This window comes from Capsicum annuum, chromosome 5 (genome assembly GCF_002878395.1).
Source record: "Capsicum annuum cultivar UCD-10X-F1 chromosome 5, UCD10Xv1.1, whole genome shotgun sequence".
Lineage (NCBI taxonomy): Eukaryota > Viridiplantae > Streptophyta > Magnoliopsida > Solanales > Solanaceae > Capsicum > Capsicum annuum.
Window position 1 is genome coordinate 177,538,663 of NC_061115.1, and position 18,425 is coordinate 177,557,087.

The 18,425-nt window shown below is 34.0% G+C and overlaps 1 protein-coding gene across 1 annotated transcript; it reads left to right on the forward strand.

The window, feature by feature from the left end:
- The first annotated feature begins 339 nt into the window (after nt 1–339).
- On the forward strand, nt 340–14,900 carry LOC107870962 (tRNA threonylcarbamoyladenosine dehydratase). Its single transcript, XM_016717682.2, has 12 exons — nt 340–569; nt 1,632–1,675; nt 1,764–1,842; nt 2,686–2,833; nt 4,140–4,352; nt 5,167–5,301; nt 6,791–6,925; nt 7,135–7,350; nt 8,639–8,763; nt 12,932–12,989; nt 13,208–13,373; nt 13,479–14,900. Exons 1-11 carry the CDS (start codon nt 478–480, stop codon nt 13,316–13,318), a joined length of 1,356 nt encoding a protein of 451 aa, XP_016573168.1. The 5' UTR covers nt 340–477; the 3' UTR covers nt 13,319–13,373; nt 13,479–14,900.
- Nucleotides 14,901–18,425: the final 3,525 nt, after the last annotated feature.

Genomic DNA, 18,425 nt, shown 5'->3' on the forward strand with positions numbered 1-18,425 from the left:
TATAATGATTAGTAACATATATATTTTGCTTGATGATTTAAACTTTTTTAACCAAAACAAAGGGTTTTTTAGCGCATAAATTTAACAGTCATTCATGAAAATATTAATACATATATATAGAAAGTAGTTTAAACTCAAACTGAATTAAAATATATATTAATTTTACTTTGAATTATTTTAGAAATAAACATTAATAATAATTAACTTTATATTGTTAACAGTTTTAAGAATATTTTAAATATTTTAATAAAAAAATATGCTTAATAATACCAAGCACATCAACAATCTTCTTTTTAGTTTTAATACTTTTTTTTTTTTCAGCTTATCTCTGCACCCAATTTGTTAGGGCCCAATTGGGCTTCTCATGGCCATCCCCAGTTCCCTTACATAACCCTATTCATATCCAAAATCCTTCATTCTCTCTCTTCACTGCTTTAACCTAGAAAAAACTTTGGCCACCAAAGTGGCTTAACAAAGATGGATGAGAGAGTCAAGATTTTAGCATTAATCGGAGGTGGAGCTATATTGGGTTCTGCTGCTACTCTGGCTCTTTCCAACCTTCTTTCCAAGTAATTCTCGTGTTTTGGTTTCTTCAATTTTTCTATTACTTGCATTTTCTTTATGTGTTTATTGACAACAGTAAAAACAAACACCCACACTTCAGTTTGGAAGTATGTGTGTTGGATGTACTTTGTACCTAGTGGCTTAAAATTCTGGATTTGTCTAGTAAGAAAGAGGGAATTTTTTGGCAACTGATGAAGTTAGAATCTTTTTAACACTGGATTTGCTTCTGTAAGAAAGAGGGAAGTTTAGGGCAACTGATGAAGTTTGTATCTTTTTAACACTGGATTTGCTTCTGTAAGAAAGAGGGAAGTTTACGGCAACTGATGAAGTTAGTATGTTGTATTTTCATACTGAATTTTTACTCTTCTATTTTCCAAACATATTTTTGAAAAACACTTTTCTTAGCTGAGTGTCTATCGAAAACCCCCTCTCTACTCCACAGAGGTAGGGGTAGGGTCTGCCTACACCCCATCTTTCCCAGATCCCACCTGTGGGATCAATACTCTGTGTGTTGGCGTTGATGAAGTGAAGAGTCTTTTTAACACTTGATTCACCTCTGTAAGAAAGAAAGAAGTTCTGAGCAACTAATGAAGTTAGAATCGTTTAAATTCTGATTTCGCGTATGTAGGGAGAGGGATTATTTCGCCAACTGATGAAGCTAGAATCTTTTTTAAAACTGGACCGCGTCTTTAAGAAAGAGGGAAGTTTTCGGCAACTGATGAAGTTAGCATCTTGTATTTTCATAGTAGCTTTTTAACTCTTGTATTTTTTCAAACATATTTTTGAAAATATTCCTTTCTTGAGCCGAGTTTCTATCCGAAACGGCCTCTACCCCACAAAGGTTGGGGTAACTGGTAAGGTCTGCCTACATGCCACCCTTCCCAAACCCCGTTGTTGATGAAGTTAGAATCTTTTTAACACTTGATTCACCTCTGTAAGAAAAAGAGAAGCTTTCGGCAACTAATGAAGCTAGAATCTTTTTAACATATTCTAATTATCTTGTACATGGTCTTTATACTTTAGAAACTGGGAGTTGAAACCTGACAGCGGTAAACTTTCTTTTGCAGAAGTATAGGAAAAGGGCACATAAGCGAGGCAGTAAAATCAAATGGTACATTTCTGTTCTGTGGTTTAGAGATTTATGCTTGTCTCGTTTAACATTTCTGTTCAATTTGGTTTAACGTTGATTCTCTCATCAGGGCTTCCTGGATCCAAGTATAATGGAATGGCTACTCCAAACCCGTTGACTGATGAAGTAATTTCTGAACAACTGACCAGGTAACCCAAACTTTTCCTTTTTCTTTTGAATTATATTAAAGAAAGAAGATTTTATTAATGAGGAAAGGAGTACAAGGAAGAAAACTAGTTGTGACCAAGCCAAATAAATGGCAGTTGCAGCAATAGAGAACAGTTTTCCAGTCTCTTCTAAATTGAACAAGTGAAGTATCATTGAAAAATACCTATATCTCTGTTGCATAGAAGATAGGAAGAATAGATCTATATCATACACGATGTACCGAGAGAAAATGACCTTGCCATGTTTTGGGATTTTGCTTTAACCTCATTAAGAAAAGAAAAATGATGAGACATTGCACGAAATAACCTTTCTCAGAATTGAAAACAGAGGCCACTATGTGTTTGCAGTGTTCATTTCCTTTTATTTTCCTCACCATCATTCTCTCAGTCGTTGGTTCTCCTTAGGTGTATGATATGCGAAGTAGGGGAAAACGGAGATATTGGGGTATTGAGAATTGACCGTATTGTCTATTTTCATCCTTACATTTGATTCTAGAAAATAATAGATCTAAAAAGATAATCATTTCAATTGATGTAAATATTTACAGCTAAAATATAAAACAAACTATCCATCGAAACAAACGTTTTTCTGAAGTTCGACTTGTTTACCATGTGATCTCAAAGTAGAGCTCGAGATCAAACGCATGATGAATAAACAAGCTGAACTTAACCCAAGGATTCTTCGACGAACAAGTCAGATCATTTATAGTTATATACATCTATGCAAGTACAGTGTTTCCATATGAAACATTGCGCGAATGGCCGTTGATGATGGTGACACATGCATTTCTGCTCTTATTTTTGTAATCTTTTCTGGCCTCTTAGGAATATACAGTTCTTTGGCCTTGAAGCCCAACAGAAGGTGACTGCATCATATGTTGTGGTAATTGGTCTTGGAGGAGTTGGAAGTCATGCTGCATCCATGCTTCTGAGGTCAGGGGTTGGAAGGCTACTTCTTGTGGATTTCGATCAGGTATGTCTTTAATTGCCAATTGATTCACATATATATTACTCTGTTGTAATCTCTTGCCAGTTATATTCTTTTGTCACCGACTATTCGACTTATCCATGCGTTTAGTTGTCCTTTATCCTGTTTCATTTTACAACACTCCTTTCCTCTTTACAACCCTGAAATTTAAGGATGTGACATATTGTTAATGAATTACAAGTATGGATTATTAACATTCTATTAAGGACTTGGATACTATAATTACAATAATTATGAAAAATTGGGCCAAAAATTATGTTCTGTGGTATTATATCTAATCATTGGATCCTCAAAGGTAGATTTCTTGTTGATTTGTGCATGACTAGGAAGAAAAGGAAAAAAAGGGGGTGGGGGTGGGGGGTGTGGATGTTGAGTATTCCTTGTGCTAGTGTAGATAGTTCCTTTTCGTTTTCCAGCTAAAGTTGGTCTATATAGTATGGACATTGATATTGATGTGGAGGCTATCCATCAAGGACAAGTGTTCTACACTTTTGATGTTTCTGGACTGGGACAAAATTAGATATTTCTAGGAGTTATATGGACGCGGGATCTAATTGAATATTTTGCTTAGCTCCCTTTAAGCTGCTATGCTCTCTCATAGAATTCTTCATGTTGGTTTAAGACATGATTTTGATGTCTGAATATACATCCAATTTGCATTTTGCAATGCAAGGAAATTACGAAGATTTGGAATCCATGGGATGTTGCATAAGGTACTTAGTTATTAAATTTGAAGTGCTTCAACATTTAGAGTAGGACGCTGCATCTTAATAAATATCTAGAATCATTTTGTTGTAGTTTGACTTAATCGCGAGTAGGACAAGCTGGCATTGCCTGATATTAAAGGGTATAGAAAATCATACTATTCCTTTAAACCTTAATTTTAATCACTAAAATTTGAAAGCTAAGTTGTTGGTTGTGCTAACTGCTATCTAATAGTAATTTGATTTGGCTATTCTGTGGAGATTCTGCTGTAATGTATGTGATCACCATATTAATTTAAGTCTTTGGACCCAGCTATATTTTGAATTTGCTCGCATTCACCGTATGTTTTATTAATGAAATCCTTTACTTTATTGAGAAATAATAAAAAAGGAGAAGAAAAGAGACGTCTTTGGGGGAAAGAGAGATGAGTCTGAACTCTGAAGAATGAATGGTTTCTCTTCCATGCAATTTAAGGGTCATTCCTGTTGTTGTATGTGGACATGATTTGCGCTAGTTATATAGGTTTTGTAAAAGAAATGTTGCCTCTATGCGTCTTAATATGTGATGTTTGCTAATAATGTTGAAGGTGTCAGTCTCCTCATTAAATAGACATGCTGTTGCCACAAGAAAGGATGTTGGTATCTCGAAAGCCCTATGCCTTAAGAAGCACTTCCTATCAATTTTCCCAGAGTGCCATATAGATGCAAAAGTTATGTTATATGATTCATCATCTGAAGAAGAAATTCTCTCTGGCCATCCTGACTTTGTCCTTGATTGCATTGATAACATCGACACAAAGGTAGGTTGTTTATGTGTTCCTTCGCTCTTTGTTGCTGCTGCTCCATTTATTTAGCAATTTCTTTATCTCAGCTGAAAAGGGAAACAATTTTATGAAGACAGTTTACCATTACTGGCCTAGTGGCCTATTATGAGCTTTGGTCTGCATGTTGAATTGAATAAGACTCATTTTACAGGTTTATTGCCTCTTTTTTAAGGCTACCTTGATTTCTTTTCTTTTGTTTTTTGGTCCAACTAGAACATACTGCCCTTTTTGTCTTCATCTCCCTTTTATCTCCTTGTGGAAGGGGGTGATAAATTTTTCTTTCCATGTTCTCTGCTTTTCTTTTAAACATTGTATAAGATGAATAAGGTTGATCTTAGTGTTCTTTTCTCTATGGGAGCAACTTCTCTATCAATGATTTTCCAGAGCGCAAATGAGTCCAGCAACAGTTGGAGCCTTTTATTTTTTTTTTTTTTTGTAATTATAGCTGTCCCATTACTGATGTTATTTGGATTAAATCATATGATCCCATTGAACCAGAAAATTCTTTTTACACTGTCTTCATTATGAATTCATGGAAAATGACCTAAGAGCTTGTCACTTATGAGTATTAGTTTATGCAGTTTACTATACAAATGGTTAGTATCTTTCTCTTCTGTCTTGGTAAGTATTTGAGATAACAATTGCGTGATGCATAGTATGCTAAAGATTTCAATGGAATTATTAAATTAAGGGCGTAGTTATTTTAGTTTTTGTTTGTAATTAGTTATGGTTCTATGCAACACCTTTTTAATCTTTCAGTTAGGAACTTTTGCTATGTTATACTTTGTAGGTGGCACTTCTTGCTGCATGTGTTCGAAGAGGTTTGAAAGTTTTATCTGCAACTGGAGCTGGCGCAAGGGCTGATCCAACAAGAATTCGTGTGGCTGACTTAAGAGAGTCTACCAATGATCCTCTATCTCGATCTGTAATTTTCAGATTTTTAGCTCCACATTCTATTACTGGTTCAAATTTTTTATTGAAATGAGCACCGACTTCCTTTATCCACCGTATTTTTTTTTGAAGCTGGTATCTGTACGAAGGTTGTACTACAACCAAATCTACATGAAGCCTATCAAGAAAAAAGGCCGTGATCCTATATCTATAATGAGTCTAAAACATCAATAATAGAAACAAGATCATTAGTGAAGATCTGATTAAATCAAAGACACAGGATCAAAGTGAAGTTTAGCTTAATCTGCTATATACCATTTTCTATATTCTCAATACACCTATTGTTTCTTTCTTCCAAATTGTCCACCAGATGCTTGCAGGAACAATCCTCCATCAGCTTCTGCACTTAGCCTGTAATCCAGCCCGTTCTCAGCTACGAAGAGCCTCTGAAATTCTTCCAGGCATGCGCCATAATGTTCCTCTTAAATATAAAAATAATCTCCAAAGCTGTCCGGTTATTTTGCAATGTAAAAATTGATGGCTCACTGTCTCTGCTGTCTCTCCATACAAGTCTGGGACACAACTTTATCCATCAGATTATTATATAGATAATGATGACTTCTTCAAACTCTCTTGGTTGGAGATGAGAACTGTCCATCTTCCAAATTTTTGAAGCTAAATGAGCATTGTGTGGAATCACTTGGCTTACTGGATAGCACTAAAACACTTCTCCAACTCTATGTTTGAGGACATGAATTTCTCCAGTAATACAACTACTTCTCCATATATTGGGATGTATTCTTAAAGCCTGTAAGAACAGACTACCTTGATATTTCATTCGCGTGGAAGCTGATGCACTAAAAAAACTTAATATCACATTTTCAACCTGGGCTACATGCTGTCTACTGTAATGTCATTAGAATCTTATGACTTTCTAATCGTGTAGTCAACTCTATCATAAAATGAAAGAGTTATAAGTTCAATACTGGTGTATTATTCTTGGATATATTCAGGAATCACAGTTGGACTGCATATCAACAACATACATAGTGATCCCACAAATGAGGTTTGGGGAGGGCAGGGTGTAAGCAGACCTTACCCGTACGTTTGTTGGGGTAGAGAGGCTGTTTCTGATTGACCCTTTGCTCAACAAAAGCACTTTTCAAATATATGTTTTGGAAATTACAAGAGTAAAAAAAAGCCATGATGAAAATACAAGATTCTAACTTCATCAATTGCCGAAAACTTCCCTCTTTCTTACAGAGGTGAATCCTGTGTTAAAAAAATGTCCAACTTCAACAGTTGTAGGCAAATCAGTTGCTGAAATATACCCTCTTTCTTATGAGGTGAATCCATAGTTTTAGGCAAGTAGGTGCAAATCTAGTGATTTTTACTATAAATATACTACATGATTTCAAATCTAGTGGGTGTGTTGCATTGATGTCTAATTAGAAATATTGTTTTCAGTGCTGTCCATTTCTCTTATTTTCTTTGAGCTGAATTACTTGAAAATAATTGAGCAGGTAAGACATCGTCTGAGAAAAGATCATGGTATTGATGGTGGCATTCCTGTGGTATTTTCTCTAGAGAAACCCAAGGCAAAGCTGCTTCCCTTTAAAGGGCCAAGTGGAGAAGAAGAAAATCCTTCAGATTATCAAGTAAGAAAATTAACCCTTTTGAGCTTCTAAATTTGGCAATTGCTATGAAGAAGTTACCAGAATTGGCACATTTCATATAACCTTAAACTGCATAAAAAAAGGTCACTCTCTTTCCTATACGTTACATAATGATAATTTTCGTCTCTTAATCTGGAAAAGAATTACTTGTTTTGTTGAGCATTTTCTAAGATTTGCAATATGGATATCAGATTGTGCCTGGATTTAGGGTCCGCATCATTCCAGTTCTGGGGACTATACCTGCAATTTTTGGGCAAGTCATGGCTTCCTATGTTGCGACTCAACTAGCTGGATTGCAAGTCCAGATGGAACCAGTGGTGAACTTTGATACGGATCACTACAAAATCCTCCATCAACGCCTTATTGAACATGAAGAGTTGATATATGGCACATCCATGCAAGTGGAGGTACTAACTCCTGATCTTGCACTTTCTATTTGCTTGCTTAAAGTCATCAAGTTAGGAGCTGCATAGCTAATTCTCTGATTTTTCTTTTTATTCTCATGGGACATTCTTAAAGGAATTAACCTGCAACCTGATGCATTGAAACAGAACATGATGTTAAAGGATGTGAAGTTATAGTTTCTATAGTTTTCTTAAAAATAATATTTTTTGGGTCCTGGGCGGTGTGTGCTGAATATGACGGTGTGCCAAATCTATTTTCTTTTAATTGAGTAGGCAACGCTCGCACGTGTTATGGATTGTCTAATACAGTGGCAGTGGCATATCTTTTTTAAATTATCCCCTCCCCCACCCCTGACCTAGTAAGGGAACATTATAGATCATATCAGGCACTAGCTCTCATATGAACGTAAGCTGCCTGTAGCAGTGGATCTTCTCAACTTCCACTTGAGCTGGTCTTGTTTCCTTTATTGTTTGGTGGTAGTTCCATCCCGCTTTCTTAAGAGAACTTGAAATTACCCAAAGGAGTGTGTATATGCTTCTTTGAATCTAGACACATATATCAAGGCTCATTCTATTCTAACAGCGGAAGGTTCAAACTGAAAGTGTAATTATTTGAGGGAGAGCAGAAACAATGTGCCTATAGAGTTTATCTGGACTTCTGCACCGACCTGGTGCCTCTTGTATGTTAATATATCACCCTATAGCAGTTAATAAAAGAAGTGTAAGATCTAGTTGTATGAAATGATCGAAGTTCTTACGTTACCAATTTCAAAAAAAAAAAAGAAAAAAGAAATGATTGAAGTTCTTAAGGTAGTGATGAAGGTGTCTGTAGTGGGTTAACTATTATTTGCGGTAATCTTAATTGTCCTTAGGTATCCTTTCTTGACCCTGATGATGATAGCAAACAACATCAACAACATTTCCAGTGGGTTCCCACACGTTCATGATAATAGCAACATTTCCTAAATAATTGTAGTTCAACATTGGTGATGAATTTGAAAGTGCCATGATCTTCCTTTATAATGGCCAAAGAAAATATTTTCCCATTGAGTGTATAAAATATAGCTTGTTGCTATTGTACAACATCAATTATATAAATGAAGTGCTGAGTTTATCTTGCCAAAATATGAGCAACAGTTGGATGGAACGTCTGAATATACTGAGTTCTTCTTAGTAGTTTTGCCTCGGTCAAAAGAAATATTCATTTTTCAATTTCTTTTGCATACTATATCGGTCTTTGCTGGTCAGAATTGTGAAACACATTTTCATCCCTGCTTTATCACTCTTTAAGGTGGATGTTGAGGAAGTTATGTACATTGCCAAAGAGTTGTGGCATGGGAGAAGTGCAAGGGACCTATCTATTAAAGATGTAGGGCGTGCAATGTGGCGTTCGGTGAATGAGTTGATGCTTGTGAGGTATGTATGCTAAGCCTAATATGATGGAATGAACATGTATGCTCTTTAGTATCAGTTCCGGAGCCTGAGATAGGCAAACATGAGAGCTTTTCAACTATGATAAAAAAGACTTATAATTTTTTTCTCTTTGATAATGTAACTAGTCAACATAGCCGCGCTTCGCGCGGTCGGTCATAAAGGAGACAACAAAACTTGTAACATTTAAAAGATAAATTTATATAAGCCGATTATCTCCACAACTCTTCATTATCGATTCTTAAATACTTAAGGCTCAAACGTGAAACCTTTAATTAACGATGAAAGAGAGTATCACTCTACCACAATATTTATAAGAATGATTTTCATTTGTTCGAGTATTAACTTATTAAAAGATGCTAAAGCCAAAAAAAATTTAGGTATGGCTTTATTAATGAGAGAGTGAACTCAATCAAAATTGAAAACATATTTAATTTGCATAAGTGCCGAGAGAAACATAAATATAATAGGAAAAATGTTTTCTATAGTTTGGCGCAAAAATTGTTATAATTTCTTAATTTCTTCTTGGCATATCTTGCCTTAGTTTCATGACATCGTGAACTTTCTTGACTCTATTCTTTCCTCTTCTTCACATGTTTTATGAAATATTTCATAAATCATAATTTTTTGAGCTCTAGCCAAAATTTATCACAAGCCAATCGCCATTCAAGAGTCTTAGTTTTCAAGTCATATGAAAACATAATAGTACAGTAAATATAGCAGATATCACTACTTGAACTATAAAATGAAAGGAATGAGTCCCGTGAGACAAAGTTATATGATTTTATATAGGCAAATTGAAGGAATACGATAAGGTGTCTTAAAATTTTCAAATAATTATTAGAGATTATGGATGTAAAAAAGAATGATTTTGTAACTTACCATTTTGTTGGGATTAACCGTGAAATAGTGATGAACTAATATTTTTATGTTAACCTTCACATATCAATTTCTATAATGATGTGAGCAAGTAACAGTACAACAACAACAACAAACCCAGTGTATTCCCACTTAGTGGGGTCTGGGGGGGTAAGATGTACGCAGTCCATACCTCTACCTCTGAGCAAGTAACAGTACACAAAATAATTTACTTTTAATGACTTTCAATAAGAAATATAAAAGACTTGTAATAAAAAGAATTAAGACTTATTAGGCTTTTATTGCACAGATTTCAATTATTGATGCGTGAATTTTATTGCAAGGAATATTTATTTCATGAGACTTTTTTTAATCCATTATAACAGATTAATATAGAGGAAATGAAAGAAAAATGCAAAAATAAAATAAAAATTTAAGAGATACTATCTCATCTCTCTTATATTTAGCTTTTATTATTAGATATAGCTTAAATTCTCAAAATTGATTATTTTTCTTATTTTTATATATATGAAATATAAAGCTTTGAACCTATAACATATATCATACTTTTTCTCAGGAACTTTATCCGTCTATATATTTCCTAATCTATGAATAAATAAGTATGATAATGTATATTGAAATTAATTTTGGTACCTTATTCCGCAACTAAAGTAGGATAATATTCTTGCTTATCATACCTACAACATGATATCAATACGGTTAAATAATTCAATTAAGGAAAAAAATACACTATATGAGAAATTATATTGAAAAACCCAAGACAACATACATTTTATATGTATTATTGTAATATTTTTGTAATTTTATGAAATAATATTAATTTCAAGAATATAAATATAAAAAAGGATGTATCTCTATATTATATAAAACCATTGTACCACCTTTCTTTTATGTCTTCTTGTGTTTATAATTTTTTTGATTTTCAAAATAATGCATAAGATAAATGGATAAATGAGAGAAAATTATTATTTGAGAAAATATCACTTTTAAATATTGAAACAAAAGCTCACGCAAAATTCATTTTTCTAAGTAAATAAAAAACTTAAACACGTGTAAGCTATATAATCTTAATTTCAAAAAATTCTAATGTATAACTAAATTCAAACATCAGAAAAAAATATCGGAGAACCTATTCATTCAAAAGATTTGTTCTATTTCATAGCAAATTACACAATCCATCACTTTTGCTAATAGAAAGGAGTAGAGTGAAAAATCCTCACTTCACTATGTTTAGGCTATTACTTCAATAACTTCTTAATTAAAATCATTTTTTATATGTTCATTTCAAAAAAATTAGAAGACAAATGACACTTTGTGAGCAAATATAATAAATAAATACCTATGAATTTTTTATTTGTTGATGTTGTTCTTTGTGAAATAGTGCCTGCAATACCCTTCTCAGATTAGACATACATATAAAATGCATTCATTCATCACAAGTAGGGGTGGCAAATGGGCGGGTTGAGTCGGATATGGGCGGGTTAAAAGTGGGTCATGTGAAAAATGGATAAAATATCCAACCCAACTCATATTTGATTATGGATAATATGGATATCCATATTATCCGTTAGTTCTTATTATGTAAAAACAAAAGTATTCTTATATTACAAAAAAAGCTACATGACTTGGCAAACATAAATTTTTAATTATTAAGTTTAGCCTAAGTTTTGATTAATTACAATCCATAGGCTCTCTTGCTAATTAAATACACTCCATAACCTCTCTTTTATTTCTCCCTTAACTTTCTCTTTTTCTCTTTTTTTTTTTTTTTCTTTTCCAGCTATTTTTTCTTCTCTTTTTTTTCTTTTTTCCTTTTCCTTTTTTTTTTCTTTTTTGTTCTCATTTTTTCTTTTCCATTTTTTTTCCATTTTTTGTTTTTTCTTTATTTTTTTTCATTTTGTTACATTTTTTTTGTCATTTTCCCCTTTTTTTGTATTTTCTTTTTCATTTTGCTTTGTTCGTTTATTCTTTTTTGTCATTTTTTTAAATATTTTTTTCTCTTATTTTTTTGTTGTATTTTATATTTATTTATATCATACTATATAAATAAATTAGTATATAGTATGATATAAATAAATACCCAACTCATTTAACATAGATAAAACGGACGGATAGCCATATAATTTATCCATTTTGCCACCCCTAATCACAAGAAAAATTAAGTTATAGCCACATTAATATTCTTTATGTAAGCCTCATAGTAGTAGTTAAATACAATACATACCAAGAAACCTCCATGGAAGCTAAGAAAATATGTACTAAAGCCATAAAACCCTTCCACAGGTAGATGACAAAAGGTTATAGCAGCCTACCTGTAATATGTCTTTTGTATTCATATATTTGAGTATCTAAAATCAGTTCTGGCCATATATTATTATATAGTACTTGACAAATCACTTGATCTTCTCATCTCCCAAAAACAGAAGGAATTGATTGGATCCATGTCGTGCTATGACTCTTCACTATACTCATTTACCACAATACTTAATTCCCTTCATAATTCCTCACAACTCTAATTGCTATTTATTTTGCATTTATATGAATCTTATAGTAAAAACTCATGTATATGTTAAATCTTTTTATCAAATAAATTAAGATCAAAGCTCAAAAAAATGAGAAAAAAGATAAATGTCATTGAAGGTCATAGAGAGGTGCCACATCACCTTCTCTATGACCTTCCTTTATATTATATATAGATGTTTATTGATGATTTGGGGTAGTGAAACCACGTATACAAGTTTTACACCAAAAGTAGAAAGTAGAAACACTATGTTTCTCTAAAAAAAAAAAGACATCCAATCATCTATATGCCTTGTCACTATTTCTTTCTGTGAAATATGATTCATGATTATGGAGGATATAATTTGCCAATTTCTTCTATTGATGTGCTGGAATCCATTTTCTTTTATAAGATTGTCACATACTGTTTTTTCTTTTTGTTTCACGACTAACTAATAATGATTTTTCACTCGCCTGAATACAAGATGTATACTGGTAAGTAGACTGCAAAATATATTCGACAAATGTTATCCACTCAACCATACATGTCTATGCATATTGCTATTTTTTTGCTTGAAGTTGCTATTCTTGCTTGTATCTTATGTAGAAGGATGACACTTTCACCCTATAAAGTTCATGATTACTATTTTATTTCCAGATGCTCCGTCGTTGAAGATAATTTCTCAAGCATCATTTTGTAACTATTATGTTTAGCAATGTCTGTAACTTTCCCCTCTCAACTCATAGTGTATTGCTTTCTTTGACATCCTTTTAGGTGGGATAATACAAAGCCAGCCTCAGTTTCAAATCTAATCCTGCTAAGATTCAAGGAGGTATGTTTCTTGGTTCATATTCGCTGCAACTGTAAGTAGACTAAACCATTCAAGATGCTGACGTCATGAAGTAATTGTCTGAACTTCTATTACTTCTCCCACATAATGACTTGTGAAACTGGATACACAAAGGAGGTGCTTGATGTTTAATGAAACTATCGTAATTTTTACTGCATTATCAACTGTAATGGTCTTCTTTTCCTATTCTCTGGTTAAAGGCTGACGAACACGAGTCAAGGTCATTGGAAGATATAAAGGAAGAAGAACCAGAATTTTTTGTTAGGGTGACAACGGTGCTGAAGCGAGCAGAACTGGAGTTTGGCTTTTAAGAGGCACATGTATCCAAACTGCTACAAGTGCAGTCTGATTCAGAGATTTGTTCAGGTATTTATGCTCGGATAGGAACATTTTACTTGGCTCCCTTTGCTAGCAAGTTCCTGTATCACAATAATGCCCAAGATGTCAACGGTGCAAAATTTTGTCTCGCAGGTTCATTAGGATGGTTCAGGAGACCTGAAAATCTCACACTAGCAGAAGTAAAACCCAAAAGCCGTCTGAAGTGAAAATCATCAAGGTTTTGAGTCTTGTTTCTTAGTGATATTTAGAATTCTTTGAGGAGCAAACAACGTGGAAGTCGCTGAACACTTTGACCATAGCAAAAGCTTATTTGGGGGGGGGGGGGGGTTCATTTTGTTGTTCTGGAAGGGTGGAGGGGGTGGGGGTGTGCTAATGGGAATGTAGGATATAGAATTATTTTTACACTTCTATTTTTGGTATAACTGTCCTAAATACCAAATGTCTATCCTCAAAATGAAGGCCAATTGCAAAGAGTTGCATGTTTTGATTTAGGAGACAATCACCTAGATGACACATTCCCCATGTGGTTGGTTGAGAACTCTGTCATAGCTGCAAGTTCTAAGCTTGAGATCTAATAAATTGTATAAGATCCGTTAGAACTTCAAGAATTGAAAACGTGTTTTCACAACTTTGAATTGTAGATCTATCTTACATTGTCTTCTCGACAAACTTACCTTATTAGTTTGTTTTAATTTGAAAGCTATGAGGTCAATTGATCAAACAAGGAGACGGATATCACCAAGATTGGACAACAATTGCAATCAAGAGAGGGGAGCTTGAACTTATTAGAATTTTTGACGGTTTACACCATTATTGATCTTTGAAGTACCAGATTTGGGGCAAATTTCAAATATTATGGGAGGTCTCTTGTATTTCTCGTGTTGAATTTATTTCATACTGAATTGTAAGGTCATACACTATCAACACTCAGAAACTCAAATTGAGGTTAAATCTCTAGTGATGATGGTATATAACCTTGCAACTCATTATGAGATAAGTTCAACACGTGAAGTGCAATGAGATCTCCCATAATGCTTGGAATATGCCCTCAAATTTGTTACTTACAAGTTCAATATTGGTGTAAACAGTCAAAATTACAATTGTTATCCAATTTTGCTAATATCCTTCTTTAAGATACTTTAATGACTTCATTGTTTAATCAGTTGACCTCATGACTTTCAAATGTTGAAACAAACTCGTCGGTAAGTTTCTCGAGAAGACATTGTAACAGAGATCTACGGTTTAAAGTTGGGCAAACATGTTTCCACTTCTTCAAGTTGTAATGGATTCATACAATTTATTTGATCTCAAGCTTAAAACTTGCAGCTCTGGTAGAGTTCTTCCCAACCACATGGGGAATGTGTCATTGAGGTGATTGTCTCCTAAGTCAAGAACTTGCAACTCTGTGCAATTGGTCATCATGTTGCAGATTGTCTCTCCATTGAACAGATTGCAACTTATTTGATCCAGAGTGATGTTTTTGCCATATTAGTGTTGTACTATTACGCTTCTCATTTGTATGATAGAACGTTGTTAGTTGGACCTTTCTGCTCATGACTTACCGAACGAATTCTTACACTCATTGAAACACCATTTAGTAGCCGTTTGGTTATGAAAATTATTTATTTTTTTGAAAAATTATTTTACTTTAGTGAAAATAGTATGTGTTTGGCCATGAGAATTTCAAATTGTATTTGGAAAAGTGAAAACAAGTAAAATTTGTTTTTACTTTTTTCACTTTTATTTCTGTCACAAAATTTAAAATTATATTCATGGTCAAACACAATTTTAACTCTGAAAAATTATGATTTTCATGGTCAAACAGGTCTTTAAAGTTTAAACGCCTTTGACTTCCTGTGTACCTCAAATGGACAATGAAATTGACATATCACTTACATATTTTACTTCAGTTTAAAGTTTTCAATTTATTTTTTTCACTTTACTCTCTCATTATCTATATACTTGGCCATTTATCTCCATTCCGTCCATAACTGTAAGCTACTGTCCTCCATTGATGCCATTAAACCACCACTAGAATACCTCAATATTTCCCAACAGTTTTACAACACACACTTCACCCACTATTCAGATTCCATTATTGGGGTAAAAAAAAGAAGGATTAGGGCTTTTGAGAAAAGAAACAAAACAACTCGATTTCGGATACAATACAACCGAAGCTTCATATTTATTTTTTTAAAAGTTTATTATTGTTTCTGTTATAATTTCTAAATGTAAATATTATATGCACTTGTTTGTGAACTTAGCCGTCTTAATACCACTTAAGTTCGATCAGAGAGGTTTAAAGAGTTGTGTTTCAACTAGTCTAAGTGAGTAGAAGGGTTCAACAGAATCGAAGTATCTCCCAGGTCATTCCACCTTCTAAATTCAGTATACTAGAATCGAAGTTAGTTCATGTTTAAAACCTTCTTCGAGAGTGTCTGCACAGTGAAACATGATCCCTTCCAATGCTGGAAAGCCAAGCAAAGTAATGAACCTGATTGATTATGCTTGAAAAGATTTTTCATTGTCGCATTCCAAATTTTTATGCGAAAGAAAATTCAGTACTTCTTGATCATGAATATTTGAACCGATTGGCTAAATCCTTGTGAGTGCACAAAGAGGACCATTACAACAGGATATCAGGACATGTTCGACATCCATTTGGACGTCACTCACAAAGTTTGTGAGATATTGTTGTCAAACCAAAACTAGGAGCAATAAAGTACTGTTGCCAACTTTTTATCTAGGACCGATATCTTAGGACTCTAGCTTGTTTCATGATGTTCATGTGATTTTGGTAGGGTTTTTGGCAAGAAAATGTGATTGTTGTATTCAAATTAATGAGTGGAAAACTGTCACTGCCTCATATTTTGGTCAAGAGTATCAACTTTTTTGGCCGTCTCAATCATTTTGATCAAAGAGGTCTTCGGATTGTGCTCTGGTATGGGAAAAAAATCTGGTAACGATTGTTTCCCGTGTTAATTGGCCTTACATAACGCATAAGGACCAAACATCTGGTGGGAGACCCCCACCCCTCAAATAAAGCATAAGGACCACATTAAAGCAACTTACATTTTGAAAAGCCTAAGCTATTCATCAACTTTTATAGTTCAATTGTCTACACAAGTATCAAAATTGTTATCTAAAATATCCTTCACATGAAAATATTAGTGGAACAACTGTGAAAACATAAGATATTTCATAATAACTCAGTGAAGCAATGTTTAGCATTAACTCACTCGACGGGAGATGATCACATGGAGTATTTTAGAAGCAAAGAAATGTTTTTTCAAGTGTAGAAAAATTCGTCTTAAACCTGTGGAAAAAATGCAGGTTTATATAGCCATGAAGTGCCCCTTCGGAAAGGAGGCAATGGTTCATTCGGAAAGGTGTATCCTTTGGAACAGTCATGTCTGTCCATTCGAATCATTGCGTCTTTTTCTGAATAGTCATCGCTTTTTCCGAAATAGTGTGTCATTTCCTCGAAGAGTTGCATCCCTTTCGAGGCAGTATTTCGCATGGAGGAACAATTTTTTCTCCTTGGATTTTCGGACTATGTTTCGAATAAATTTTGTCTAAAAAGTCAATCTCATCAATCGATCATTTGCCAAATCCAAATCCAAATCCGAGCCGAGCGACGACGTGAGGCACCTCTTGGTTCTTGCCTCACTATCCATGTGGAGTTTGTATTTCTTAATAAGAACACATGAACGATCGATCATTTGCCAAATCCAAATCCGAGCCGATCGAGCGATAACGGCGCGAGACACCTCTTGGTTCTTGCTTCACTATCCATATGGAGTTTTGTGTTTCTTAAATAAGAACACATGAACGATCGATCATTTGCCAAATCCAAATCCGAGCCGATCGAGCGACAACGGCGCGAGGCACCTCTTGGTTCTTGCCTCACTATTCATATGGAGTTTGTGTTTCTTAAATAAGAACACATGCAAGATACTTTCTCCCACCGATGTGGGAGAACAATCGATCATTTGCCAAATCGAAATCCAAATCCTAGCCGAGCGACGACGCGAGGCAACTCTTGGTTCTTGCCTCACTATCCATGTTGAGTTTGTATTTCTTAATAAGAACACATGAAAGTTCCTTTCTCCCACCAATGTGGGAGAATTAGTAGACTTTCCTTATTGTAAGTATACTTTCCATTTAAGTGTGTTTTCACTTTCCCTTCACTACTTCCCTCCATTTTCCATTCACACTTTTAACTTGAACCCAACAAAAATGTCATAAAAGATTTGAATTTTGTGTATACTTGCAAGGATCTTTTGCCCCTATTTTGTGTTTTTTTTTTTTCAATTTTTGCCTCGAGGCAAAAACTTTTGGGGCAAAGTATATATATTTTTCATATTATAATATCTCGTTAGTTATGTTCCTCGCTTTTAAAGGGCTTAGCTTGTGCCATGTTAGGCATAAGTTCGGTTGTTAAAGGCAAACTTAAGACTAGTTCATTTGAAAGGGAACAATTAAAGAGCAGTTCATTTGAAGGACATGCACAATGTAATTATAATGAGTATAAAAAACGTTGGAATGAATAGACAACGCTTAACAGTCCATGGGTAACGACTGGTGTGTGGGCAGACAATATTAAAAAAATTAATTATTGTATTATTTTGTGAGATAGTGATTGTTTCTTTTTCAGTATTCGTTGTCACGCTTTTTTTAGTATTTTATCTTGACTTCTTTGCTTCCGTTATTTCTTTTTTCAAACTGCTTTGTAGTGTGTTTACTTGAGCCAAAATTCTATCAAAAATGGCTTCTCTACCTTTTAGGGATAGGATGCGTACACATTATCTTCTCCAGACCTAGCTCACTTGTGAAATTATGCTAGATAAATTATTGTTTTAACAAATTTAAACAAATACAAATAGCACAGAGCGAGTTCTTTTAGTACACGATTCTTTTAGTTCAAATGCTTCAAATTAAATAATGCAACTTCATAGAATAAACATAGTCTATCTTCACTAATTCGAAGCCAAAAACAATTATCATACTGAGAACCTTTGCGGTGACTTCATTTTATTATTTCTTCGAAATTGTCCGCTTATAGCACGATTGATGTAT

What these genes read in the sequence shown, in the direction of transcription:
- LOC107870962 (XM_016717682.2), top strand. Translation starts at nt 478, where the DNA reads ATGGATGAGAGAGTCAAGATTTTAGCATTAATCGGAGGTGGAGCTATA. An exon ending in ATTTCTGAACAACTGACCAG is followed by an intron (nt 1,843 to 2,685) that starts GTAACCCAAACT and finishes CTGGCCTCTTAG; the next exon opens with GAATATACAGTTCTTTGGCC. An exon ending in TTCTTGTGGATTTCGATCAG is followed by an intron (nt 2,834 to 4,139) that starts GTATGTCTTTAA and finishes ATAATGTTGAAG; the next exon opens with GTGTCAGTCTCCTCATTAAA.